This window comes from Saccopteryx bilineata, chromosome 4 (genome assembly GCF_036850765.1).
Source record: "Saccopteryx bilineata isolate mSacBil1 chromosome 4, mSacBil1_pri_phased_curated, whole genome shotgun sequence".
Taxonomy (NCBI): domain Eukaryota; kingdom Metazoa; phylum Chordata; class Mammalia; order Chiroptera; family Emballonuridae; genus Saccopteryx; species Saccopteryx bilineata.
In genome coordinates this window covers 242,266,230-242,288,700 of record NC_089493.1, presented here as the reverse complement: position 1 = coordinate 242,288,700, position 22,471 = coordinate 242,266,230, and the positions used below count along the sequence as shown (strand labels likewise).

The window sequence follows — 22,471 nt, the reverse complement described above, 5'->3', positions numbered from 1 at the left end:
CCAAGAATCAAATACTGCAGTTTGCTGAATGCCAGTGTAAGTTGAAGTCACAGCCACATCAGCTATCTCAGGTAAAGATGAAGCATTAATAGGAAGAGATGAAATGATGAGACTCAAATGGAGACGATTGAAGAGACTCCAAGCAGTCCAAATTTCTAGATCCTTCCTTACAAACTCCACTGACCTTCCCTTCCTGCAGAAGCAGTCCCCCTCCCAGTCTAAAGATGTTGGTCCTCCCTTGCTTGGCGACTGTCGCCACCTGATCCCAGGCAGGGGGTGCCAGATACACTCGTGCCCACTGCCCCTCTGTTCCCCCTTTAGACCCGAAAGCACCCGTATTTCTTTCCATCCCAGGGAGATGGGTAGGAATTCCAACCTGAAAGATACGGCTAAAATATGAAGAGATTTGTAAGAGTTTGTTCATTTATACCCACTGAAATTTGAGGGAGTGTGTGTGGGCTTAGGACCTATGGGATCTAGTCCAGGGAGGGAGGAATGCAGTATTGGATTGATGGTGAAGTTATTGACATGACTATTCCTACCAGAGATTCTAGATTCCGTGTGTTAGTTCTAGTAGTTTGAATACTGAAAAAACTAGGCTCAGTGGAGGACTATGTTAAATAATGTTTTAATGTCAGAACGACAATAGTGTAATGTAGGAAGGAGTCCAGAGGCCTCGGGAGTCAGGATGTTGGGTGGGAGGCGACATCCTTACAGCAGGATCTTTGAGGACACTGAACTACTGGAGTCGGTAGGCTTGAGTCCTCTATTGGTCAGCAGGGCAGCAGTACTAACCAGAAAGTTTTGCCCTGTGGAGATGTTAATACTGGCTAATTGGTCATGGGGTCCCTAGGACTAGTGTAAATGTGTGGCCTATTAAAGTTTTGTTTTTTATAGTAAGAAAACTCTGGTCTGGTGAACAGAGAGTTGACTTGCTGTTGCCGGGGATACTACTGGCCTCTCATCCAATTTCCTTACCTGGCCCAGTACACAGACCCAGAGCCCCTTAGGTGGAGGGGAAGATGTATGCAACTCCACCACATGTGGGTACAGTCAGTCTTCCAAGGAGAATCACTGCCACTTACAAGAGAGACTTACAGTGGGAAAAAGATCCTAACAATTCTGGAGTGACTGTTAGCTCTGAGATGATGATAACCCCTGGAGATCCAAAATACCTATACTCCATCAGTCAGAGTGAGGATTTATAAAGCTATATTATTAGTCAGCTCAGGTTGCTGTATGAAAACACTACAGCCTGACCAGGCGGTGGTGCAGTGGATAGAGCATCGGACTGGGATGCGGAGGACCCAGGTTCAAGACCCCAAGGTTGCCAGCTTGAGCGCAGGCTCATCTGGTTTGAGCAAGGTTCACCAGCTTCAGCCCAAGGTCGCTGGCTTGAGCAAAGGGTCACTCGGTCTGCTGTAGCCCCCCGGTCAAGGCACATATGAGAAAGCAATCAATGAACAACTAAGGTGCCGCAACTAAGAATTGATGCTTCTCATCTCTCTCCTTTCCTGTCTTTCTGTCCCTGTCTGTCCCTTTCTCTGTCCCTCTCTGTCCCTATCACAAAACACACACACACCAAAAACAAAACAAAACAAAACAAAAAACCCCACTACAGTTTGGGTAACTTAAATAAGAGGAATTTATTTCTCACAGTTCTGGAGCCTGGGAAGGCCAAGATTAAAGTGCCAGCCCATTTGGTCCCCCCAGGAGGGCTCTGTCCCTCAGTTGGAAAAGGTGGCCTTCTCACTGTGTCCTCACTTGGCAGGGAGAGAGAGAGGAAGCAAGCTCGCTGTAGCTCTTCTTATAAGGTCACTAATCCCATTATGAGGCCTCCATCCTCCTGACCTCATCAAACCTAATTATCTTACAAAAATACCATCTCCAAATACTATTACATTGAAGGTTGGACTGCAACATATGAATAGTGGAGATACAATTCAGTTCACAGCAGAAGGTCGGGTGATGAGCACTTTTGACCGGAATGCCTACTGTAATAGACCTAATCTAGCGCACTGCACCATTGGGGAGATAAACATGTTTAAGTGCTCTGGAGATAGAGTAAACACTCCCAACCAGCAACAGCATCTGATGCTGCCTTTTTGGGGGTCCAGGGACCAAAAGGTAGAAGTAGAAGTAGGTAGCTCCTTTCATTTATATACCTAAAAATCCACTTTAAAAAATTGTTGCTTCTCACCCATGCAACTTAGAGCTCTGCTAGTTTAGAAGTCTTATTTCCCAAGGGAACTATGCCTTCACCAAAAAATATAATAGTGATTCCATTGACTGGTACCAGGGCCTTTGCAATGAAGAGAGTTACTGTACTGGCTGGAGTGATTGGTCCTAACGATCAATAGGAAATTGGATTGTTGCTATAGCATGGGGCAGGGAGAACTGTGTCTAGAAACCAAGGAGTTCTCTAAGCTATCCCCTAGAAATTCCCTAGTGGTAAAAGTTAGTGCATTACAACCCAAAAGAATCAACTTAGCTTCATGATCAGTTAGTTAAAGATAAGTTGGTGAAACGTACAATTTTATGGTTAAGTTACATGATATCTAGATGTATTTGACATTGAACTGTAAGAGGAGTGATCATTTAGCAATGGGTACAATAACTAATGGGCCTTTTGTCTCCTGTTTTGGTGAACAAATGAGTTCATTTATATTTCAATGAGGGATAGTCACAGAAGTTTGTTGTCCATTGCTGTTGCAATTTGAAATTTTAAGTGTAAGAGAGTGTGTATGGTTGGTGAGTAGCCAGAGAATAAACTATCGTGAGCCACCATTCCCACCCCTTCTCTCTACCCTCCTCAGAATCAAAGGGGTTAGACCCCGGAGACTACTTTCCAGACTCCCTTCACGAGTGGGTTCTGCATAGAGCTGTGGCTTTGCCAGTGAGATGTGCTCACACAGATCTGGAAGGGAGGTGGGAGCCACAGTCCCTCGGGCCACCGCGGGTGCAGGCACAGGCTTTGTTGGCACGAGGTCCTCACTAACTGGGCAGGTGTGAAGGCCGCAGCAGTTTCCTGATCTCTGAGGGGACCCAGCTATGCTGGCACACCTGACGGCTCCTGGTGGCCTCCATGCGCCCTTCTCCTCCAGCCCTCACGATGGCTTCGCCAGCACAAAACTGCCTCAATTCAATCCTTTCTACCTGAAACAGCCAACATAGTTTGTGTTCCTAACTGAACGCTGCCTAATGTATCCTCATTCCCATCTCTAGAAATAAACAATGGATATTTTGTATATATGGCCTTCTAAAAATTTTTATTCATGAATATTTTAAACAAATTGGATCATATGGCGCACACTGTTTTGTAACGTGTTTGTTTGTTTTTTTTTTGCTTAACTACATCTTAAGAGTAGCTCTTTTAAATGCTCGTCTGACTTGGGGAGATTATATAATGGGATGGGGGAAATGGAAAAATACATCAGTAGTTCCCTCCAGATCCGGGCGGAGGGAGGGGAGATATCTAAGCAAATTAATCATGAGGTCTTTTGTTTCCCATGGAGATTTTTTTTTCCCCAAAAGCTACTTACATAGCCTGACCAGGCGGTGGTGCAGTGGATAGAGCGTCAGACTGGGATGCAGAGGACCCAGGTTCAAGACCCCCACATCACCAGCTTGAGTGCGGGTTTATCTGGTTTGAGCAAGGCTCACCAGCTTGAGCCCAGGGTCGCTGGCTCGAGCAAGGGGTCACTCGGTCTGCTGTAGCCCCCTGGTCAAGGCACATATGAGAAATCAGTCGATGAACAACTAAGGAACCGCAAGAAAGAATTGATGCTTTTCATCTCTCTCCCTTCCTGTCTGTCTGTTCCTATCTGTCCCTCTCTCTGACTCTCTCTGTCTCTGCCACAAAAGCTACTTACATAAAAGCATCAATCTTTCACTGCCAGCTCTCATGAGTAGCCCATGTTTTCGGTTGCATTTCCCGTTGGCTCATTAGCCCACTGCTGTCTGACTTCTGACCCTGACAGTTTGCCTAAACTTTTTTTTACCTATGGACTGAATCGTGTCCCCACTGAAATTCATATATTAAAGCCCTCACCCTTTATGTGATGGTAGGTAGACATGGGGCCTTTGAGAGATAATTCTGCTTAGATGAGGCATGAGGATGGACCTGCATGATGGGACAGTATAAGAAGAAACACTAGAGAACACACCCGCCTTCCCTCCCTCCTTGCCCTCAGCCCCACCCTCCCTGCCAAGTGTGGGCATTTGCAGCCATCTGCAAGCCAGGTAAAAAGCCCTTACCGAAAACTAGCCGTGTGGGCACCTGGATCTTAGACTTCTAGCCTCTAGAACAGCGGTTCTTAAAATATGTATTTCCGATGGCTTTAGGCGACCCCTGTGTTTTGGTCGTTCGACCCCCGCCGGGGTCGCGACCCACAGGTTGAGAACCGCTGCTCTAGAATGATAAGAAAATAAATTCCTGTTGTATAAGTGACCCAGCCTATCGTTACAGTAGCCTGAGCTAAGACACTTTTTTTGAAAATCACCAGTGATTTCTTCACTGAAAAACTTCCTGACTTTTGCTTGTTACTGGCCCTTTTCTGCAACGTTGACCCTAACTCCTCTTTCCTTCCTGGGTGATCTTCGGAGACCTCTGGGACCCTGTAGGTCTTGAATCTTCTGTCCCTGAGATCCATCCTCAGCCTTGGCTCTTACCCAGGGCTCTGTCCCCCACACCTTCCACTGTCAGTGACTACAGGCCAGAGGGCATTAAACCATCCTCCCTGTGTCCCCACGGCATTGGCACCTAACTGTTCTGCTTCCTTGACTGCAGAATGTTCCTCATTTGGTGACCGAGATATTAGCCAAAGTCTCTGTCTATTCTAGGCTCTATCTGTTCAAGTCTGTGCTGGGAACCTGGCCTTCCCCCTGATCTGTCAGCTCACCCTTTGTCCTGTGTGCTGTATCTATCCGCTAGCTTCACATTGCTGCATCTCAGACACTGTAACCAAAACCCCTTTATCTCCCAGTAAAACATGTTGTTTTGATTAGTTTCTGGCCTAACAGGTAAGATATACTGAAATAAAAATAAACCCAGAAAAATAAGATAGATTTCTCTCTCCCTGTCTTCTTGTGTGGTATACATATTGAGAAGTTCTTGAATATTGACCCTATATCAGATGTTGTTAAAACTGGTACTCATTGATGGCAAGAATGGCTAGTCTTTCAAAATCTCCTTATTCAGTAATTCACCAAAAGATTCATGGATGAGTCTGAGCTTCCTCGGTGCCGTATATAAAAAAAAAAAAAAATAGAAGAGGAAGAATTGAAGATCAGGACTTTACTTATCACTAATTTCTTGTTATAGGTCCTCTAAGAGAACTGAAAGGAATACGTTTCCTCTTTATAGCTAAAAAAAACCTTTGTTCTTTAAAAGAATGATTGCCACTTCGGGGCAGGTCTGGCTTTAATTGTAAGAAAAACAAATGTTCAGAAAAACCACCAGTGATTAGCTATACACAGTTGACAGTTACCAAGACAGGCAGGTGTCCGTCTGGGTCTTGTTCACAGATCACTGACCTGATGACAGGGCAGGAATGCACACCCTGAAATAAATAGACATGGGGTTTGCTAACGAAGTAATATTTTTATCAAGTGCTGCTGATTCCATAGTACTTCAGCCTGAGGTCTGGAAAACATGACAAGAATGATACTTTCATTTACTTTTCCCTTTTCTGATGAGATCATTTCACTCCTAGCCAATAAAGAGAAGGAATCTTTAAAAATAACTGCAACAATAAAAAAATACTTTCCCTTTAGGCTCCTATATTAGAGTGTTGTTTTACTGTGAAACTAACTAGTTGCATAATCTTGGTTAAGTTGCTTAGCCTCTCGAAGCTTCAGTTGTCCTATCTGTAAAATAAAGGCATTGGTTGTAGCTTAGATCAGTGGTCCTAGTCCCCAGGCCGTGGACCGGTACTGGTCCGTGGGCTATTTGGTACCGGTCCACAGAGAAAGAATAAATAACTTACATTATTTTCGTTTTATTTATATTTAAGTCTGAAAGATGTTTTATTTTTTTAAAATGACCAGATTCCCTCTGTTACATCCATCTAAGACTCACTCTTGACGCTTGTCTCGGTCACGTGATACATTTATCCGTCCCACCCTAAAGGCCGGTCCGTGAAAATATTTTCTGACATTAAACTGGTCCGTGGCCCAAAAAAGGTTGGGGACCACTGGCCTAGATAAATGGCCCCTAAGATCCCTTCCAGCTTGCCAGACTGACTTTCCTGCCACAGCTAGTTATCTAGCCGTGTATACAACCTAATTCACTCCTTCTTAGGAGCTTTTGTTATGGTTTTGTTGTTTAAGCTAGAAGCAAGCACCAATTATTGCAACTCTACATAAAGCAACTAGGAAACACTTCACGAATGCTTCCAAGTGAATGAAATAACGTACATTTAGAATATTGTGAGATGATCCTTTATATTCCATAAACACCTAAGAACTTCATAACTTCATCATCATGAAACTACCACATGAGTGTCTCCTTATCAACATTTATCAGTTTATCCAAGCTTGTTAAGGTTCATGTGATTACTTCTTGGACCTTTTCACATTTTCTTCCTTTTCTTCACCGCGCTAATAGTTGGTGTTCTTTTGGAAGTCATTTTTCCTCCAAAGAAGTTAATACTCACCAAGAGTTGCTCATACACAAGAGAAGTAAGGGAACAATAAAGGCACTTTGAGGTGCTGCTGCTGTGTGTTAGCAGACAGCTTTACCAGCCTGAGGACCCGCCTCACGTGTTTCCCTGTGCAGCTGCCGTGGGCCAGGGGAGTGCTTTCGACTTCCAGCTCCGTTGCTCTCGAAGGGCCAGCTCTCCTCAGCGCTCCGGCAGAGAGGGGCCCCTGCATCAGCTCCTCCATGTGCTGCAGTCCCACTGTGCCTGTCCGTTCACAGGCGCCCAGAGAGCTGGTCATTTCCCAGGCCCAAGTTCCAGCCTCCTTTCAGGAACGGTGCCAATGGTGATGTTTAGGAGATTAGGATCTGCAGCTCCCGATTTCCTTTTACCAAAATCAGAGTGAGAAACGGGAGGGTTGCCCTACCTTTCTAATATTCAGGCTTGGTTTAACCTTTCTGTCCCTCGTTCTTTGTGATGCAGAACCCTGCCTGAACTTCACAAGGTTACTTTTTTGGTGCTGTAATGCTCACTGTGATCACCAGAAGGAGGAGCCTAACCGGAGATCGCCTGTGCTCGGCCCCTCCCATGGGGCGAGAGTACAGAGCCTCTGCCCCCCCCCCCCCGTTTCCGTCAAGGTCTCAGCAACAGTCACTCTTTCCCTGAACTCCAGACCTCACACATGTGACCTTTATTTCTGCCATCTAACCCTAAACATCTGCCTCCTTTACTACAATAAATTCTTCTTGTGACCCAAATTGTCCCCTCAGCAAGTGGCCTGAGTGCCCTCCAGCCTCACGATTCCATACTGCACCCCGTTTTGGTTTCAGCTGCACCAAACCACTAAATCCTCTCCCAGCCTCCACACATTCACCAACACTGGCTCCCCTGAGCTTTTGCATGTGCCCTTCTACCTTCGTGGCACATCTGAAATCTACTTGCCTTGAGACAAATCTTGATTGCTGTTCCAGCCACTAAGTCTTCCCTGGTCACTGCAGCCCCACACACTGCTCCCATATCCAACACAGCAGCCTTCTGAGGTCAGCATTAGTTGTGAACATATTTGGTTCCCTAAAGAGAGCATCCATCTGGTCTTTGCTTTCCTCTCCCTGGTTTGGTGCTGAGACACATTGAATGAGGATCCTTAGTTTGCATTTCGTGACACTGAAAGCCTTCCGGCTCAGGTGACATTTCTAGTGTGGTATAATTCTCAGACTGTGCTCCAACCTCAGTAAGGAGTATTCCCTGCAAGCAACACTTTCTCCTCTCACCCCTTCCCTATGCGCTTCTTTATAACGTTCATCCTAATCATCTCCAGAAGTAATTCCTTACAACGCAGAACATTTGGCAGGCACTGTGCGTTCTGGAACCTGCCAAGTGAGGAGGGTTTAAAGGTGGCTTTTAAAGACTTTGCAAATGCCATTTATAGCTAGAGCTGCTAGAGCATTTATCTGGTTTTCTTAGCTGTAAAACAGCCTCAGCCAAGCTGAAGCGGATCACATTGGCCATGCGACAAAGGTCATTTATTCAGCATATACAAAGTCTCCTGTTCCTGGAAATCAGAAGTTTCATGCTGATTGAAAGCAGAGTTGATGTATCTGGACACAGTTATCCTCGACCAAAAAAAGGTGACTCTGAAGAGTACTGTTTCATTGTTTTATTTCCTAAACCTAATTATTGTTAGCTTTACAGATATCTAACAGTTAACTTCATCATAGAACAGTAACCTGTGTTTTTTGGGGGGGCACCCATTCTGTTTCACATTTGGCATGTCTGGGGGCTTTATATCTTGTAGAGCCAGAAGCCAGGGCCAGGCCCACTATCACAGCAGCCAGTCTCATGCAGGTTCGCATTGGATTCGAACAGTCGGTAAAGAAACAACGGAGCCACAAACTGGTGGGCCATAGTCTTTAATCCTAGCTTGCACCCGGCGGGCAAGTAAAAAACTACACACTGGGCTCCAGAACCCACTCACATTCAGTGCTCACAAAGCCACTGACTTATCCGAGTTTCCTAGAATCAAAGGTTTCTAGCTCACCAGCCTTATTCTCCTCAGTTCCCCATCTCCTTCCTTCTCCAGCGTCAAACTGCACAAACTGGCCTTTCACTCAGCACTCCGCCATCTTGGCTGCTTCTCCTGGCCTACTCCACGTGGCCTCCTTCTGCTCTCTGCTCTGCTCTCTCCTCTAATGATAACCTTAGGAACCAAGAGCGCAAACTCTGTTCTGCCCCCATTTTATATTGTAGCTTCACAACCTCTAATCCAATATACAAAATAGGGAAGTCTCTAGTAGAGTCACTTCTCTGAGGCATGATTGGATTGTACCACCCCACATCAAAAAGGGTAGGAAAGGCTTAATCCCAAAACCAAGCCCCAGGCTACAAGGATTCTAACTGCCCACAAAGACACACATTAATATCACCTGGGCAACGGCCTCCTCGTGGACAGCGCCGTCTTTAACAAAGTGAGCATAATATATTTTATCTGCCCAACATATCTGTTTAAGTCCACCCAGATCTGGGTGGCTTTTATTAGAAATAACTTACAAAGCAGGGGCTCAGCTGAATTCCTTCCGTGGGAGGTTGTTGATTTCTTAAGAGAACCAAGAAGTCTGAAGAGATCTTCACATTTCTCTAATTTACAGCTGTGTCTCCCCAGCTTAAAATGGCAGTTCCCGCTTCTCCAAGTTCCCGAGATCACCACTCACCAACTTGGTCTACCCAAAACCCAAGACTGGAGACCACACACACACACACACACAGTGGGGGCAAAAGTAGGTTTACAGTTGTGAGTGTGTGAAACAGAGTTTATTGTTGTATTATTATTATTTACTAATTATTGTATTTCCTGTTGAGGCCCTGAATAGAAACTTAGAACAGGGACAGAATTCAGTGCCCTGAGGCAAAGGCCACAATGGCTTTACTGACAAAAGTACTGAACACAGTACTGTGCTGATGCAGCCAATAGGAATAGAATTAGCAATTCTGATTAATCAATAGGTGGGGACATTTGAGCTACTCCCTTGCCCTTTTATCTGTGCTAAAGAAGTTTCCCTTCCTGACTTCCTCATTCTTGTCCCTACTCCTATTTTGTGTGTATCAATAAATACCTGTAGGACTAGGGGTTGGGGCCTCTCATGAAACCTGTATAGAGGATAGTGAGGTGGTCTCCCCTAGGTCCCTCGGTGCACACCACGTGGTCTCTGAGCAGTCATTGTCTCCATGACAATTTCTCATATGAACAACTATAAACCTGCTTTTGCACTCCCCTCCCCATATATATGTTGGGTAAACAAGTGTGTTTAGGTTTGCTCTATTTTGCATTGAGCAGTGTAGAGCCAGTATTCGCGGGCACCATCACAGCCGCCTGCCAACACAGGTTAGGGTTTGATTCAGATCGATCATAAAGAAACAATTGAGCCAAAAGCTGGTGTCCATTTTCCTTTCATCCTAGCTCGTACCTGGCGGGCAAGAAAATACACACAGTGGGAAACACTTCCCTTTCCATTCAGGGTTCCTGAAGCCACTGACTCATCCAAGTTTTCCTAGAATCAAAGGCTCCCACCTCTTTGACTCCATTTTGGATGCCTCCTCTCATCCACGTGGCCTTTCTCTACCCTGCTACAACATGGGCTCCTCCTCTCTACAAGAACGTGGCCACTCTTCCCTAAAATGGCCTCCTAGCTCCTCCTTTTAAAACTTTTCCCCGGGACAACCCCTTCCTCCAGCACACATTAGCATAACCAAGCCCATCCCAAGTAAGAAGGACATTAATATCACCTGGGCAACAGGCAGCGCCACCTTTAACAAAAAAAGTGAACAAAACCAGAAAATACAGATTTTACAACTCATTTGCCTGACAGGCAGTGGTGTGTGGTGTGTGTGTGTGTGTGTGTGTGTGTGTGTGTATGTGTGCGTGCACGTCTGCCTGTGTATCTGTGGAAGGCTGTGGTGCTTGCCCTCGGGTGGCAGATTACAAATTGCAGATTGCCTTCCTGCTTGGGAGGGGCCATTGTTTGCTGGAGAAAGGGTTTTTGCTGGAGAGTCTGGAGAGAGAGAGAGATCTGAGGGTTTTGGGAGCCCTGAGATATTCGCCCTGTCTGTTTGGCTGGGGACTGCTGAGGCTGGTAGGGGCCTTTGTGTTCATGTGAGTCCCAAAGGAGAAAGGGAAGCGGTCTTCCCTGCCTTTTTGCTTGTCCATCGTTAGGAGACTTTAATAAATGGAACAGCCTACCATTTTCTGGCTCCGCAGTTCCTTTACCATCTGCCCGAATCCAGTGTGAACCTGCCTGGCCATGGCAGTGGCCACTGGCCTTACACACACACGCACAGGCTAAGAGGATTTTTTCTCTTCCTAGTTTTCTTCACAAACATCCTTCCCCTGGGGCTGAGGAGACACACCTGTGGTCTTTCCACTCTCATAATTAAATCCACTGACAATTTTTTCTAGCTGACTTGCAAAATAAATGCTGCAAAGAGAGTTAATTTTACTCTGTCTTTGTCCAGTGTGTGTGTGTGATGATGGTAGTGAGGGGAGGAAGTATGGGTGTGTTTTGAAAACACATGCAATTTTTAGTTTTAGCTTGTTCATAATTAATTCATAAACCAAAGGTAAGGGATCCATGCAGGTCATAGAAGGGGCGGGCATTCTTGTACTAATGAAACATAGCTGCATTTAAACACCTTCTTCCTGTTAGCAAATGCAAATTGAAGGAAATAGACCATCCTGTGGTAATCTCTCTCACTGTTGCCATTTTTCTCCTCACTCCTATTTTCCTATCTCTACCTTGCTTTGGGGGTAATTGTGATATTTTTTAGACATGCTGATCCATATCTCTCTCAAAGCATCCATTTTGCTCTGCACAGATGAGGGGCTGGCTTTCTAGTAGCTCTGTTCCCAGGACCTCCTGTGTCCTCCGCCAGGAAGAAGGCCCACCAGTGGGACCTCCAGGCGACAGAACGTGCCGTTTCTGTTCACTTGAATTATTTTGCTCACTGTAGCGTCAGTGTGAGTAGTCTTTGTTCTTTTTTGTGTTGGAATTTGATGAGATGAAGACATCTAATTTCAGGAAATCACTAAAGGGGAAAGTTCCCAGTGGGCTGAGAGAGGAACTTGATAGGTATATGGGTGTGTATACACGCTGACCATGGATGTGACTCTCTGTTAGACCTGAAGGAACCCCGGTCCAAGTGGCCTAAGGGGTGGGGTGGAAACCTGTCTTCTCTCCGAATGTCTTTTATCTTGTCCTTAAAAGACACATTCCCTAGGGATTTGTCTCAAATCTCTGTTAAGTGGTGGGCAACTCTCCTTTTTGCTCAGGGAGGAAGATGAGTACTCAGAGCTGCGATCAGAACTCAGCCGGAGTCAACAGGAGGTCAACGAGGACTCCCGAAGCATGGACCAAGACCAGACCTCTGTCTCCATCCCTGAAAACCAGTCCACGATGGTCACGGCCGACATGGGTGAGTCTGCCTGCCGTTACCACAAGCCAGAGTCTGGTTTCTATGACAGGAATTTATAGAAACGTGAGGGAGCCTAAACTAAAATCTAATTAGTCAAGGAGTTTGGTCAGTAGATGGAGGCGTATTCATTTCAGTCCCTTACCTACTACTTTGTTGGTTAAAATGGAACAAGAGCTGAATTAACTTTCTGCCCTGATATTTGTGATTCAAACTTGTCACTTCTGTTTGAAAAATCAGGAAATAGGGAGCCAGTTACGAAGGCTACTGAAGTGCTTTAAGTTATAGTAAAATCTGAACTATGACAGCAAGGACAGAATGGGTGGAGGCATATTGCAATGGAAGAAGCAGTAGTAACTATTGGGTAAGGAGGAAACCAGAATGATTCTACCATGTTAATCCTGAGACTAAAAGAATGATCATATTCCTTAGAAGGAAGTTTGGTTGAGAAATGAGCTGGAAAACAGATATGTTTAAGGTTGTAGAAAAATGTCCGTGTGGAAATATCTGGTACAATGTGTTCGTATGGTGTGTTTTAAACTGCAGATCATGACCTATTAGTGGCTCTTGAAATTATATGAAAAATAAAATATTTTTTAAATGAAATCAAATAGGAAAAAATAGAATGACGGTATTGTTTCATGAAAATTATTTATTACATGTGTAAATAGTAAGTTGCCAAATGAAATGTTCCAAATGTGGGTTGTGGTCCAAATGTTGCAAAACCACCAGTCTACTTGGAGATGCCTAACTAGCTCTTTGGAGAGTTTGAGGTTGAGGATAAAGGCTTTGAAGTTACAAAGTAAGGAGCTCCCTGTGGTCAAAAGGGTGTGGAGTCTAAACAGGGAGGAGACTGATGTCTTAGGAAATGTTCACATGTAGGGAACATTGAAGAACTGGGAGAAGGAAGAGTAAGTGTAGTGTAATTTTCATAGAACTAAACATTTCATTGAAGAGAGAGACTTGAATCAAATATCACACATTTATGTTTCATTATAAACCTATATAAGTGCTACAACATTACAGAACATAGTACCATGAGAGTGTATTGAAGGAATTTGATTCAATTTAGGATCTCCAGGAAAGCTCCCTTTGGGAAGTGTCATTTGAACTGAAATCTGGCAAATAAGTAGGAATTAAGCAGGTAAAAGAGGAGATGACATTTAGGGGGTAGGGACAGATATATTCCTAAAGGTGTAAAAGGATTATAGTGTATGAAGGGCAAAAGGTTTGATCTTTATTCAAAGATCCGGGAGCGCCAACTGAAAGATTTTAATAGTGGGAAGGAAGGGAAAAGACAATCAGATTTGCATTTTGCATCAATCAGTATGAACGAGGAGAAAGAATCAGTGGATCAAGAATGAATGGGGGCTTGACTGGTAGTGGTGCAGTGGATAGAGCATCAACCTGGGATGCTGAAGTCCCAGATTCAAAACCCCAAGGTCACTGACTTGAGCATGGGAGTCAATGACTTGGCTGGAGCCCCCCCCCCCAATCAAGGCACGTATAAGAAACAATCAATGAACAACTAAAGTGACACAACTATAAGTTGATGTTTCTCATTTCTCTCCTCCTCTTCTCTCCCTCCTCCCTCTTCCCTCTCTATCCCTCCTCCCTCTTTTTCTCTCCCTCTCAAAGGAAAAAAAAAAGTGAATGGGGGAAGCCAACTAGGAAAGCATTGAAAAAGTGTAGGTGGACATGACCGTATCAATAGATGCAAAAAAGCATTTGATAAAATCCAGCACCCATTTATGGTAAAAACTCTCAATGAAGTGGGACTAGAGGGAACACACTTCAACATAATAAAGGCCATATATGACAAACCCACAGCCAACATCATACTCAATGGGCAAAATCTACAAGCAGTTCCCTTAAGATCAGGAACAAGACAGGGATGTCCACTCTCACTACTCATATTCAGTATGGTACTGGAAGTCATAGGCACAGTAATCACACAAGAAGAAGAAATAAAAGGTATCCATATTTGAAAGGAAGAACTGTCATCATTTACAGATGACATAATACTGTATATAGAGAACCCTAAAGATTCCACCAGAAAACTACTAGAACTGATAAATGAATTCAGTAAAATAGCAGGATACAAAATAAACAGCCAGAAATCATTTACATTTTTATATACCAATAATCAATCACTAAGGAAAACTAAGAAAACAATCCTATCTGACCAGGCGGTGGCACAGTGGATAGACTGTTGACGTGGGATGCTGATGACCCTGGTTCAAAACCCTTAGGACGCCGGCTTGAGCAAGGGGTCATTGGCTCAGCTGGAGCCCCCCCCCCACCCTGGTCAAGGCACATATGAGAAAGCAATCAATGAACAACTAAAGTGCCACAACTACAAGTTTATGCTTCTCATCTCTCTCCTTTCCTGCCTGTCTCTGTCTCGCTCTCAAAAGAAAAGAAAAGAAAAAAAATCCCATTCACAATTGCTTCAAAAAGAATAAAATGCCCAGTAATAAATTTAGTCAAGGATGGAGAAGGCCTGGTACTGGTAGAAGAGGGTGTGGGTGGGGATAAATGGTGACGGACGAAGACTTGACTGTGCTGGGGGCGTGAAGACACAGCACAGAGTATAGAGAGGTGCTGTGGAATTGGGCACCTGAAGCCTGTATCATGCTAACCACTATCACCCCAGTAAATTCAGTTTAAAAGAACAATAAATATACATTTTCTAATCTGCTGTGGGGAAAAGTATAGGTGGGAAAAATTGTTGCTGGGATTTAGGGTGGTGGCAGTCCAGATATAGGAAAGCAGATGAGTGTAGAAAAGGTATAAAATGGCGAGACCTGGCTGAAGGATTGGGAACAGGGTAGAGGAGGAGGCGCGTGTGTGGAGATGCTCCGTACATGTCTGGACTGCGCAATGGATGAGCCGTGGGCACACTCACCGATGTTGGAGTATAGGAAAAGGGACCAGGTGCGTCTGCTCTCAATTTTGTTTTGTTGTGTTTGGGAGGAGGACGGTGTGCGGTGGAGATTGTGTTTTGTTTGGACATAAGTTGAAGACATAGGGAGATGTTTGGGAAGGCAGTTGGTATACATACAAAGCCAGGAGAGGAGGTGTGGGCTGAAGAAAAGCAGGTAGGAGACATCAGATTATCTACAGATACTTCCTGAAGCAATGGGAGTCTAAGTGTAGAATGAAAAGTGAAGAGCCTGGAGCCTAAGCCTTGGGCTCACCAGCTGATGAGGAGATTCAGCAGGAACTCATTGGGTAGGAATGGTCCTCTCGTCATTTTGGTCTGGGTTTAAATGCACTCCTTCCAAAGCATCTCATGAGCAGCAGTCTTTGCAGGTCCCCATGCTCACTCTGTCTTGCTGACTCTGTTGCTGCCCCATTTGATTACTTCCTACATCACATTGAAATGTTAAATGATATAGTTGTATTTCTTTGCTTGACTGACCCTCCCACTAAACTCCGCTACGCAGAGGCATGCTTGTCTTATCTACTAGTGCAGGGGTCTCAAACTCGCGGCCCGCGGGCCACATGCGGCCTGCCAAACAATTTTGTGTGGCCCGCAGACTAATCCACAAAAGTTCAAAATATTTTGGATAAAATTAAGTAAGCCTAGGGGCCTACTTGTATTTTTCATTTCTCTAGCATCCTAGCTAGATATTAGCTTAGTTAACAGCAGTTGTGATGCAAACTACAGTTTCTGGTCATTTTGTGACACTGAGTAAACTGCATGTACGATTGTGCTTGTTGTACTGATTTTTTTTTGTTTTCAACTGCAGTGAGAAAAGTGTTGCGTAACAGTTGCCTTTTGTAGACCTAGTGCGGCCCGCCAAACGGCTGTGATCTTGCTCTGCGGCCCACATGCTGAGTTGAGTTTGAGACCCCTGCAGTATATCTCCAGAGCCCTACTGCAGGGCCTGCCACATAGTATGTGTTCAGAGATACCTCTTTGAGTGAACTAGTAAGCAATCAACCAATGTATCCAGTAGTCAGACCAGGCAAAGCTATAAGCAGGGAATGAGAGTGGTTTCCAGACACAGGTGGGTCAGAGAAGGCTCTAATAGGAAGAAGGGCTCTGCAGGCTGGATTGCTACTAAAGCCAAATGAGATGGATTTAGCTACATCACAGTCATGAGAGCTGGTACCAACTGAGCCAGATAGAAATGAGTGAGGAGTGAGGACGCCTCCACAGGCCTGGGGTCTTGACTTCAGGCCCAAACTGCCTCCCTCCAACTTGAACCAAACCTGAACCCAGACCCTGAGCCCTGCTGTGTGCCCAGGTCCTATATGCTGCTATACCAGCTTCATAATCTCTAACCCCAGTGGCCTGAGTCTCTGGACTCTGTCTTCCAGCCACAGGCAGACAGACAAGTGCAAGAAGCAAAGGTCCCGATCACTACAGAGATGTTTCTGCACTGATCCTCCATTCGTATCTCTGAAATTATATATAGTTTATGAAGTCAAATAAGTGACCCACACCCCAACAAAGTTTCTTAATCAACTAAGGTTGGGAAGAGGAGGGATAAAGGCTCTTTCACAGCTGGATGTCTTTACTGTGGGACTTCCCAGAGCATCCGTAGTTCAGGATCCACACTTCTTTCCGTCCTTTCCCTTGTTAAAAAAACGCATGGTCATTGCAGCTAATGGCGGGATCAGAGCTCCTGGAGAGCAGAAAGGCTGTCTGCCCAGTGCCTGTGTGTGTTCTCTGCTCACAGTCAGCGGCCTTTTAACTCATTTACTCTGAAACTCACGGGGAACCGTGCTAGGGACTGGGGGGAGGAGACAGGATCTGCCCTCAGATGGCTGCACTGCCGTACTCCCGCCCTCACAGTAGAGTGACAGCTGGCCTCTTACCATGGCCCGCAAGGCCCGCAGAGCCCGAGTATCCCCCACCAAACCTCATTCTCCCCAGCTCTACCTGTTTTTCTTTCAGCTCTGACCTTGGCCCTGGCCGATTGGCTCAGCGGTAGAGCGTCGGCCTGGCTGACCTCCTCGCTGGCCCTCTTACAACCCCCTCACTGGCCCCTCACTGAGCCCCTCACTGGCCAGCTTCCCTGGCTTCAGGGCCTGTGCATTCTCTGTTCCTCTGCCTGTCGGCTCTTCCCTGCTGCCCACCCCCGCCCCGGCTTTCTCCCACAGTCAGCCAGCTGCCTTCTCGTGGGAGCTGCCCCCGACCCTCTCTGGGTATGACAGCGTCCACTTACTGTCCCACTCTCGGTCACACTCTCCCCTTCCCTGCATTGTCTGCATAGCGCTTTGCACTGCCTGGTGATGTCGCGTGTTTGCATTTATTTCATTCCCTATTACCAGTCTTTTCAGTCTCTTGCTAGATTGCAGGCTCTTTGCGGACAACTCTCCTGTTCAGCAATGTAACAGTGCCCGCACATAGATAGTATAGACACCCAAATATTTCAGTAGCAGCAGATTCCATCTTGGAGCTCACTATTCTTTGGGAAAAGTAGGAAAGGAAACAGGGAATAACCAACAGTGGGGTAAGGACCACAGCACAAGGTGGACGGAGCCCCCCATGACACCCTGAGATGGGAGCGTTGGGGAATGAGTTGCGTTTATGATACATTTAAACCAAGGGACAATGCGGACAAAGAGCAGGAGGCGGGAAGAGTGCTGTGGGCACGGGGCCCACACCTGCCAGGTCCCCGAGGAGGGAGGCCCTGGGGACAGCGAGGAGGCTCATTAAGGCTGCAGCAGAGTGCAGTCCCTGCGCATGTTCATCGGAACTGGACGTTCGCCTCCTCTTATTCCTCTGCCATTTCCCAATTAAATTGCTTCAATAGGGAAAAAAGCTTCCATATATAAACACCATTATAGGAAATCATTACAAAGCAGCCATTTCATTATGGTTGCTATATCTGCAAACATGCATTAGCAACCCAGAGGTTTCTCTGAGCTGGATTTTATATGCAAAATATGCTGCTGTGTATCTGCTGATCTCCATTTAAGGTAACAGGAGTAAGTCCAACATATTCCCTTCATTAAAAAAGCACTTTCCTTTTGTTTTTAAACCACAGCTCTCAGAGCCAAGGCTGCCCCTTCAGTAAGCTGGCTCCTGGGCGTGTCCTCAGGGCCGGGAGGAGTAAGCCAGCAATTAGAAAGTGCTTTGACTCACCTGAGCAGTCATATAAAAGACAAAGGTCCCAGTGAGGTCACACTGCACTTTTATTTTTTTAAGACAAAGAGAGACAGGCAAGCAGACAGGAAGGAGAGAGAGAAGAAGCATCACCTCGTAGTTGTGGCACATTAGTTGTTCATTGATTGTTTCTCATATGTACTTTGACCAGAGGTCTCAGGCCAAGCCAGTGACCTCTTGCTCAAGCCAATGACCCCACACTTAAGCAGCGACCTTGGGGTTTCGTACCTGGGACCTCAGTGTCCCAGGTCGACGCACTCTCCACTGTGCCACCTCCAGTCAGGCAGGTCACAGTGCATCATAAAATAAATTGCATTACCTCTTCAAATCTGGTCACACAATTGTTTGGAAAATAAAGGTAAATAAATGGAAAAAGTTAGAAATTGTGGCTTGGGATTTTTATTTTCTCAATTTGGCTAAGAGTTCTAGTTGGATATAATAGATAACATGCTTTGCTCGCACGCTTTGTGTCAGGCATCTGCAAGCACCCTCATGTTTAATCCTCAAACTTGAAGGAGGCCTTGTAAATCTCATTTCTAAAGCTGGGACTACAGAGTTTGGAGAGGGTAGGTCACTTGTCCAAGGCCGTGCAGCTAAGCGGCTGTTTTTGTTGTTGCTGCTCTGTTTCTGTCAGTGGCTTTGCTTTGACACACCGCCGCGTAAACAGTGAGCCGTGCCAGTGGCTGGTGCGCTGCGCTGACTGCAGTCCTTTGAGGTCTCCAGTGCTGAAGGGGGAATTTAGGGAGCAGCTGTGTCATCAAGCACCTGGCTACTAGCAGTGTATGTTGTTAATCAAGATTTTGCAGAACTCTGTCTCGGAAACAACCCTCTTAGATCAAATGGTTCTGGGCGTCACAACAGAGCAGAGCACAGATGTGTGCACATGGGCTCATTGCATCACGCATGTTAGCACGTGTGCGATGTACTCTCCAGCAAGCTGTTTCCCCAACTCCAATAATGGAATAGCAAAGCTTGTCAGGAGCAGTTGTTTGTAAAACGGACAAAATCCCTCAAGCGATGGCTCTTTGCACAGCCTGGGATGGGTTCTGGTCCAATATTTTGAGGTCTCTTCTGGTTTTAGGTGAGAAATTCTTATTTATCTGGAATTTAGCGATGCTAAGCTATTTATACTCTTAGGGATAAAAGGAAGCATATGATACCTTGCTTGCTGGTGTGATCATTTAGATAGAGATCTCCTCCTTAGGAGTACTTTTTGGAGGACGACCAAGGAAGAATTTACACATGAAACCCGGTTCTTTGGCATGGCTGTAGCTATGAAATATGTTTAACGTTAAAGCCAGATTTTTTCCTGGCTTAATGGCCAATGAGGCTTAATGGCTTTAGGAAAAATGTTCCAAAGTGTCAAGCAGCCACTCCCAGTGGGGAAAAGGGGGGCTGGGCAGGGAAAGACAACCCTGCCTCCTCCAAAAATGGTTTCTGCAGACGTGGAGAGAGTGTTTACAAAGCATGGCAGCCAGTCGGGAGAAAACTCGCTTTTCATTGGGAATGAGGTGGCAACTGGTCAGGCATCCCCCAGCAAAGAATTTTCAATGAGAATCAGATTGTTTGTAATCCGATTCTTAAACTCTGAAGAACCAGTCCACAGGTTGGAAAGGTTAGACAGGGCTGAAAATAACACCTGGCTCATTGATGTAATAGGCCAGTCCTCTGTCATCCGTTTTCTCTTCTCCTTACTTTAATTAGGCAACTTGAGTTCTCCCAAGGGGTTTTCTGTGTTGGTCATCCCTGAGAGCCAACCTCAGGGAAATCTCAGAAGTTTGGGACATTGACTCACCAGAGGGCTCTTTGAGCGGCTATGTGCTTTCTCCCAGGGATCTGAGCCAGGTCAAGTAAGACCTGTCTGCAAATGGTAACAGGGCTGAGTGATTGAGGAGGCCATCTAAAGTCATTCCAGAACTTTCCATGGAGCATAACCAAACTCGAGAGTAGGACAGGTCCCTGTTCCACTTCACTCAGTGTTACGTGGGAATATTTCCTCAAGTCCTGTTCAGTAATGTGCAGTCCCCAGAAGAGGCTTGTGGTGTAAAATAGAAATGAAAAGGCACTGATCATTTGTTCAAAATGAGCTCCTGTAATTATTGCATTTGTGAACTCCTTTACAGAGACATAACAAGCAGCCTTTGTTTTCTAAACAGGCCATGTCTCCTCAGGTTGGAATGCACTTTGGTTGTTCGAAACTCATGACATGGTTTTCCTTAAAACTAGCTTTATAAAGGAGTGCTAGCTTCTGAGACAAACCTCTGACAGTTTAGTTAGTCCGTGGCAGTGGTGGGATGGGACTCAAATCATTTAACAACTGGTTCTCTGCCCTAGTGACCATTTTAAGTATTAAAAACCCATATACTGAAAGGTAGTTTATTACTTCATGCATTTACTACTTAAATAAGAACAATGAAAGAGGTACACAAAACTAGATTGTTATAAAAAAGAGTTTTAAAATATTAAATAATACCTGACAAAAAAACAATAGAACTGTTAAAGATATTTCATATTGCTTCTCGATTGGTGTCCTCACTTGCAATTTTTTCACCTGTGGACGGAATGAACATCACTACAGGGGCTTAGAATACGCTGCTGTGCAGATGACCATCAAGAAAGAGTAAGGAATGTAAATTTGTGATTTCCACACTGGGCAGCCGCCCAGGCGCCCACCTTAGAGAGAACCCTGATTACAAGTGCCATTTTAACAACCGGTTCACCGAACTCAACAAAAAATTAGAATTAGGTATCGGTTCTACTGAGCTGGTGAGAACCAGCTGGATCCCAGCACTGGTCTGCGGTGGAAACAAGGCCTGGGACCTCGCTAGTGTACACAGCCCCAGCTGTCACTGTGCACATGGTTTTGTAGCAAAGATGTTACAGGCCCCATTTGGATGCCAGAAGCTCATCTTCTCCCGGCTGGTGGCCGGCCCCCTTTGCTCGGGCCCTGTCTGCTCTCGAGGGCTCGAGGGAGCCTGCCTAAACAGAGACTTTCAACTTGAGGCGGGTGATCCAACTCTGAGAAGGGCCCGTTTGTCCCAGAGGTTAGTGAGCTTCCAGGGCACTGGTCGGGGTGAGGCCCGAGACCAGGCCGGGGCCGAGGGGCCGATGACGGGGCCTTGGTGGCGCAGTGGAGGCTGCAGGTCACCCTCTAAGTTTTTTTTTTACAGGGACAGAGAGAGAGAGTCAGAGAGAGGGATAGACAGGGACAGACAGACAGGAACGGAGAGAGATGAGAAGCATCAATCATCAGTTTTTAAGATCAAGTTCACTGTTGATGAGAAACAAACCGTATCAAAACTGCAAAGTGACAAAAGCAAAAATGAAAACAAATCTCAAGCCAGTAAGACTTGGCTAAAATAAGTCTTAAAAATGCAACATTGTTTTCTTTGGGAAAGAAACAGAGAAGAAAGACAAAAGAAAGAAAGAGATACAAAGTTAGTTGTATCATTGATTGCTTAGTTGTTCATTGATTGCTTTCTCATATGTGCTTTGACCACGGGCCTTCAGCAGACCGAGTAACTACTTGCTTGAGCCAGCGATCTTGGGTCCAAGCTGGTGAGCTTTTTGCTCAAGACAGATGAGCCTGCACTCAAGCTGGCGACCTCGGGGTCTTGAACCTGGGTCCTCCACATCCCAGTCCAACGCTCTATCCACTACGCCACCGCCTGGTCTGGCTGCAGGTCACCCTGCTAAATGTGCCTCTAACTCTTTCTTGGGGTAACTTCTTGGAGTCACAGGAACAGAATGATTTTTATGGCTTTCCATAGAGTGCCAGGGTGCACCCCTTTTGTCCCTCCAGAGGTTTCCTCACATCCTCTGCAACTCCTGGTATTTTTTAAAATCTTAATGCAGAGCCCATTTGGATGATCAGTAGGAGTCAAATAAGTAAAATGATCATACATGAACTTGAACTTTCCAACATATGTGTTGGAGCCTTGCTCTGCAGAAGCCACTGCCAGGACTTCTATATCACAAAGGCTGGGGTAGGGTGGTGGTGGCTGGGAATTCTGTGGGGGCGCTGGGGCAACTTAGAGCGAGGGGTCCTAAAGAGGTGCCAGCAGCTGGGGTTCCCAGTCGCTGGAGGAGTTTTATGGCAACTGATAGTATGTTGTCTCCCTTACACCTTCACCATATTTAAGATCAAGTTCACTGTTGATGAGAAACAAACCGTATCAAAGCTGCAGTGACAAAAGCAAAAATGAAAACAAATCTCAAGCCAGTAAGACTTGGCTAAAATAAGTCTTAA

At 45.6% G+C, this 22,471-nt stretch overlaps 2 protein-coding genes across 4 annotated transcripts in view; both read left to right on the top strand.

Annotated features, from left to right (window-relative positions):
* LOC136334176 (uncharacterized) overlaps nucleotides 1-22,471 on the top strand; it is a 399,355-nt gene that overhangs the window by 43,795 nt on the left and 333,089 nt on the right. The gene's annotated exons all lie outside the window — the stretch shown is intronic.
* The window catches only part of MCC (MCC regulator of WNT signaling pathway), a 550,138-nt gene that overhangs the window by 423,179 nt on the left and 104,488 nt on the right, over nucleotides 1-22,471 (top strand). For all 3 annotated transcript variants that reach the window (XM_066274073.1, XM_066274074.1, XM_066274075.1), the window contains one exon: nucleotides 11,959-12,101. In XM_066274073.1, coding sequence (XP_066130170.1) covers nucleotides 11,959-12,101 — 143 coding nt within the window. The remainder of the gene's footprint in view (nucleotides 1-11,958; nucleotides 12,102-22,471) is intronic.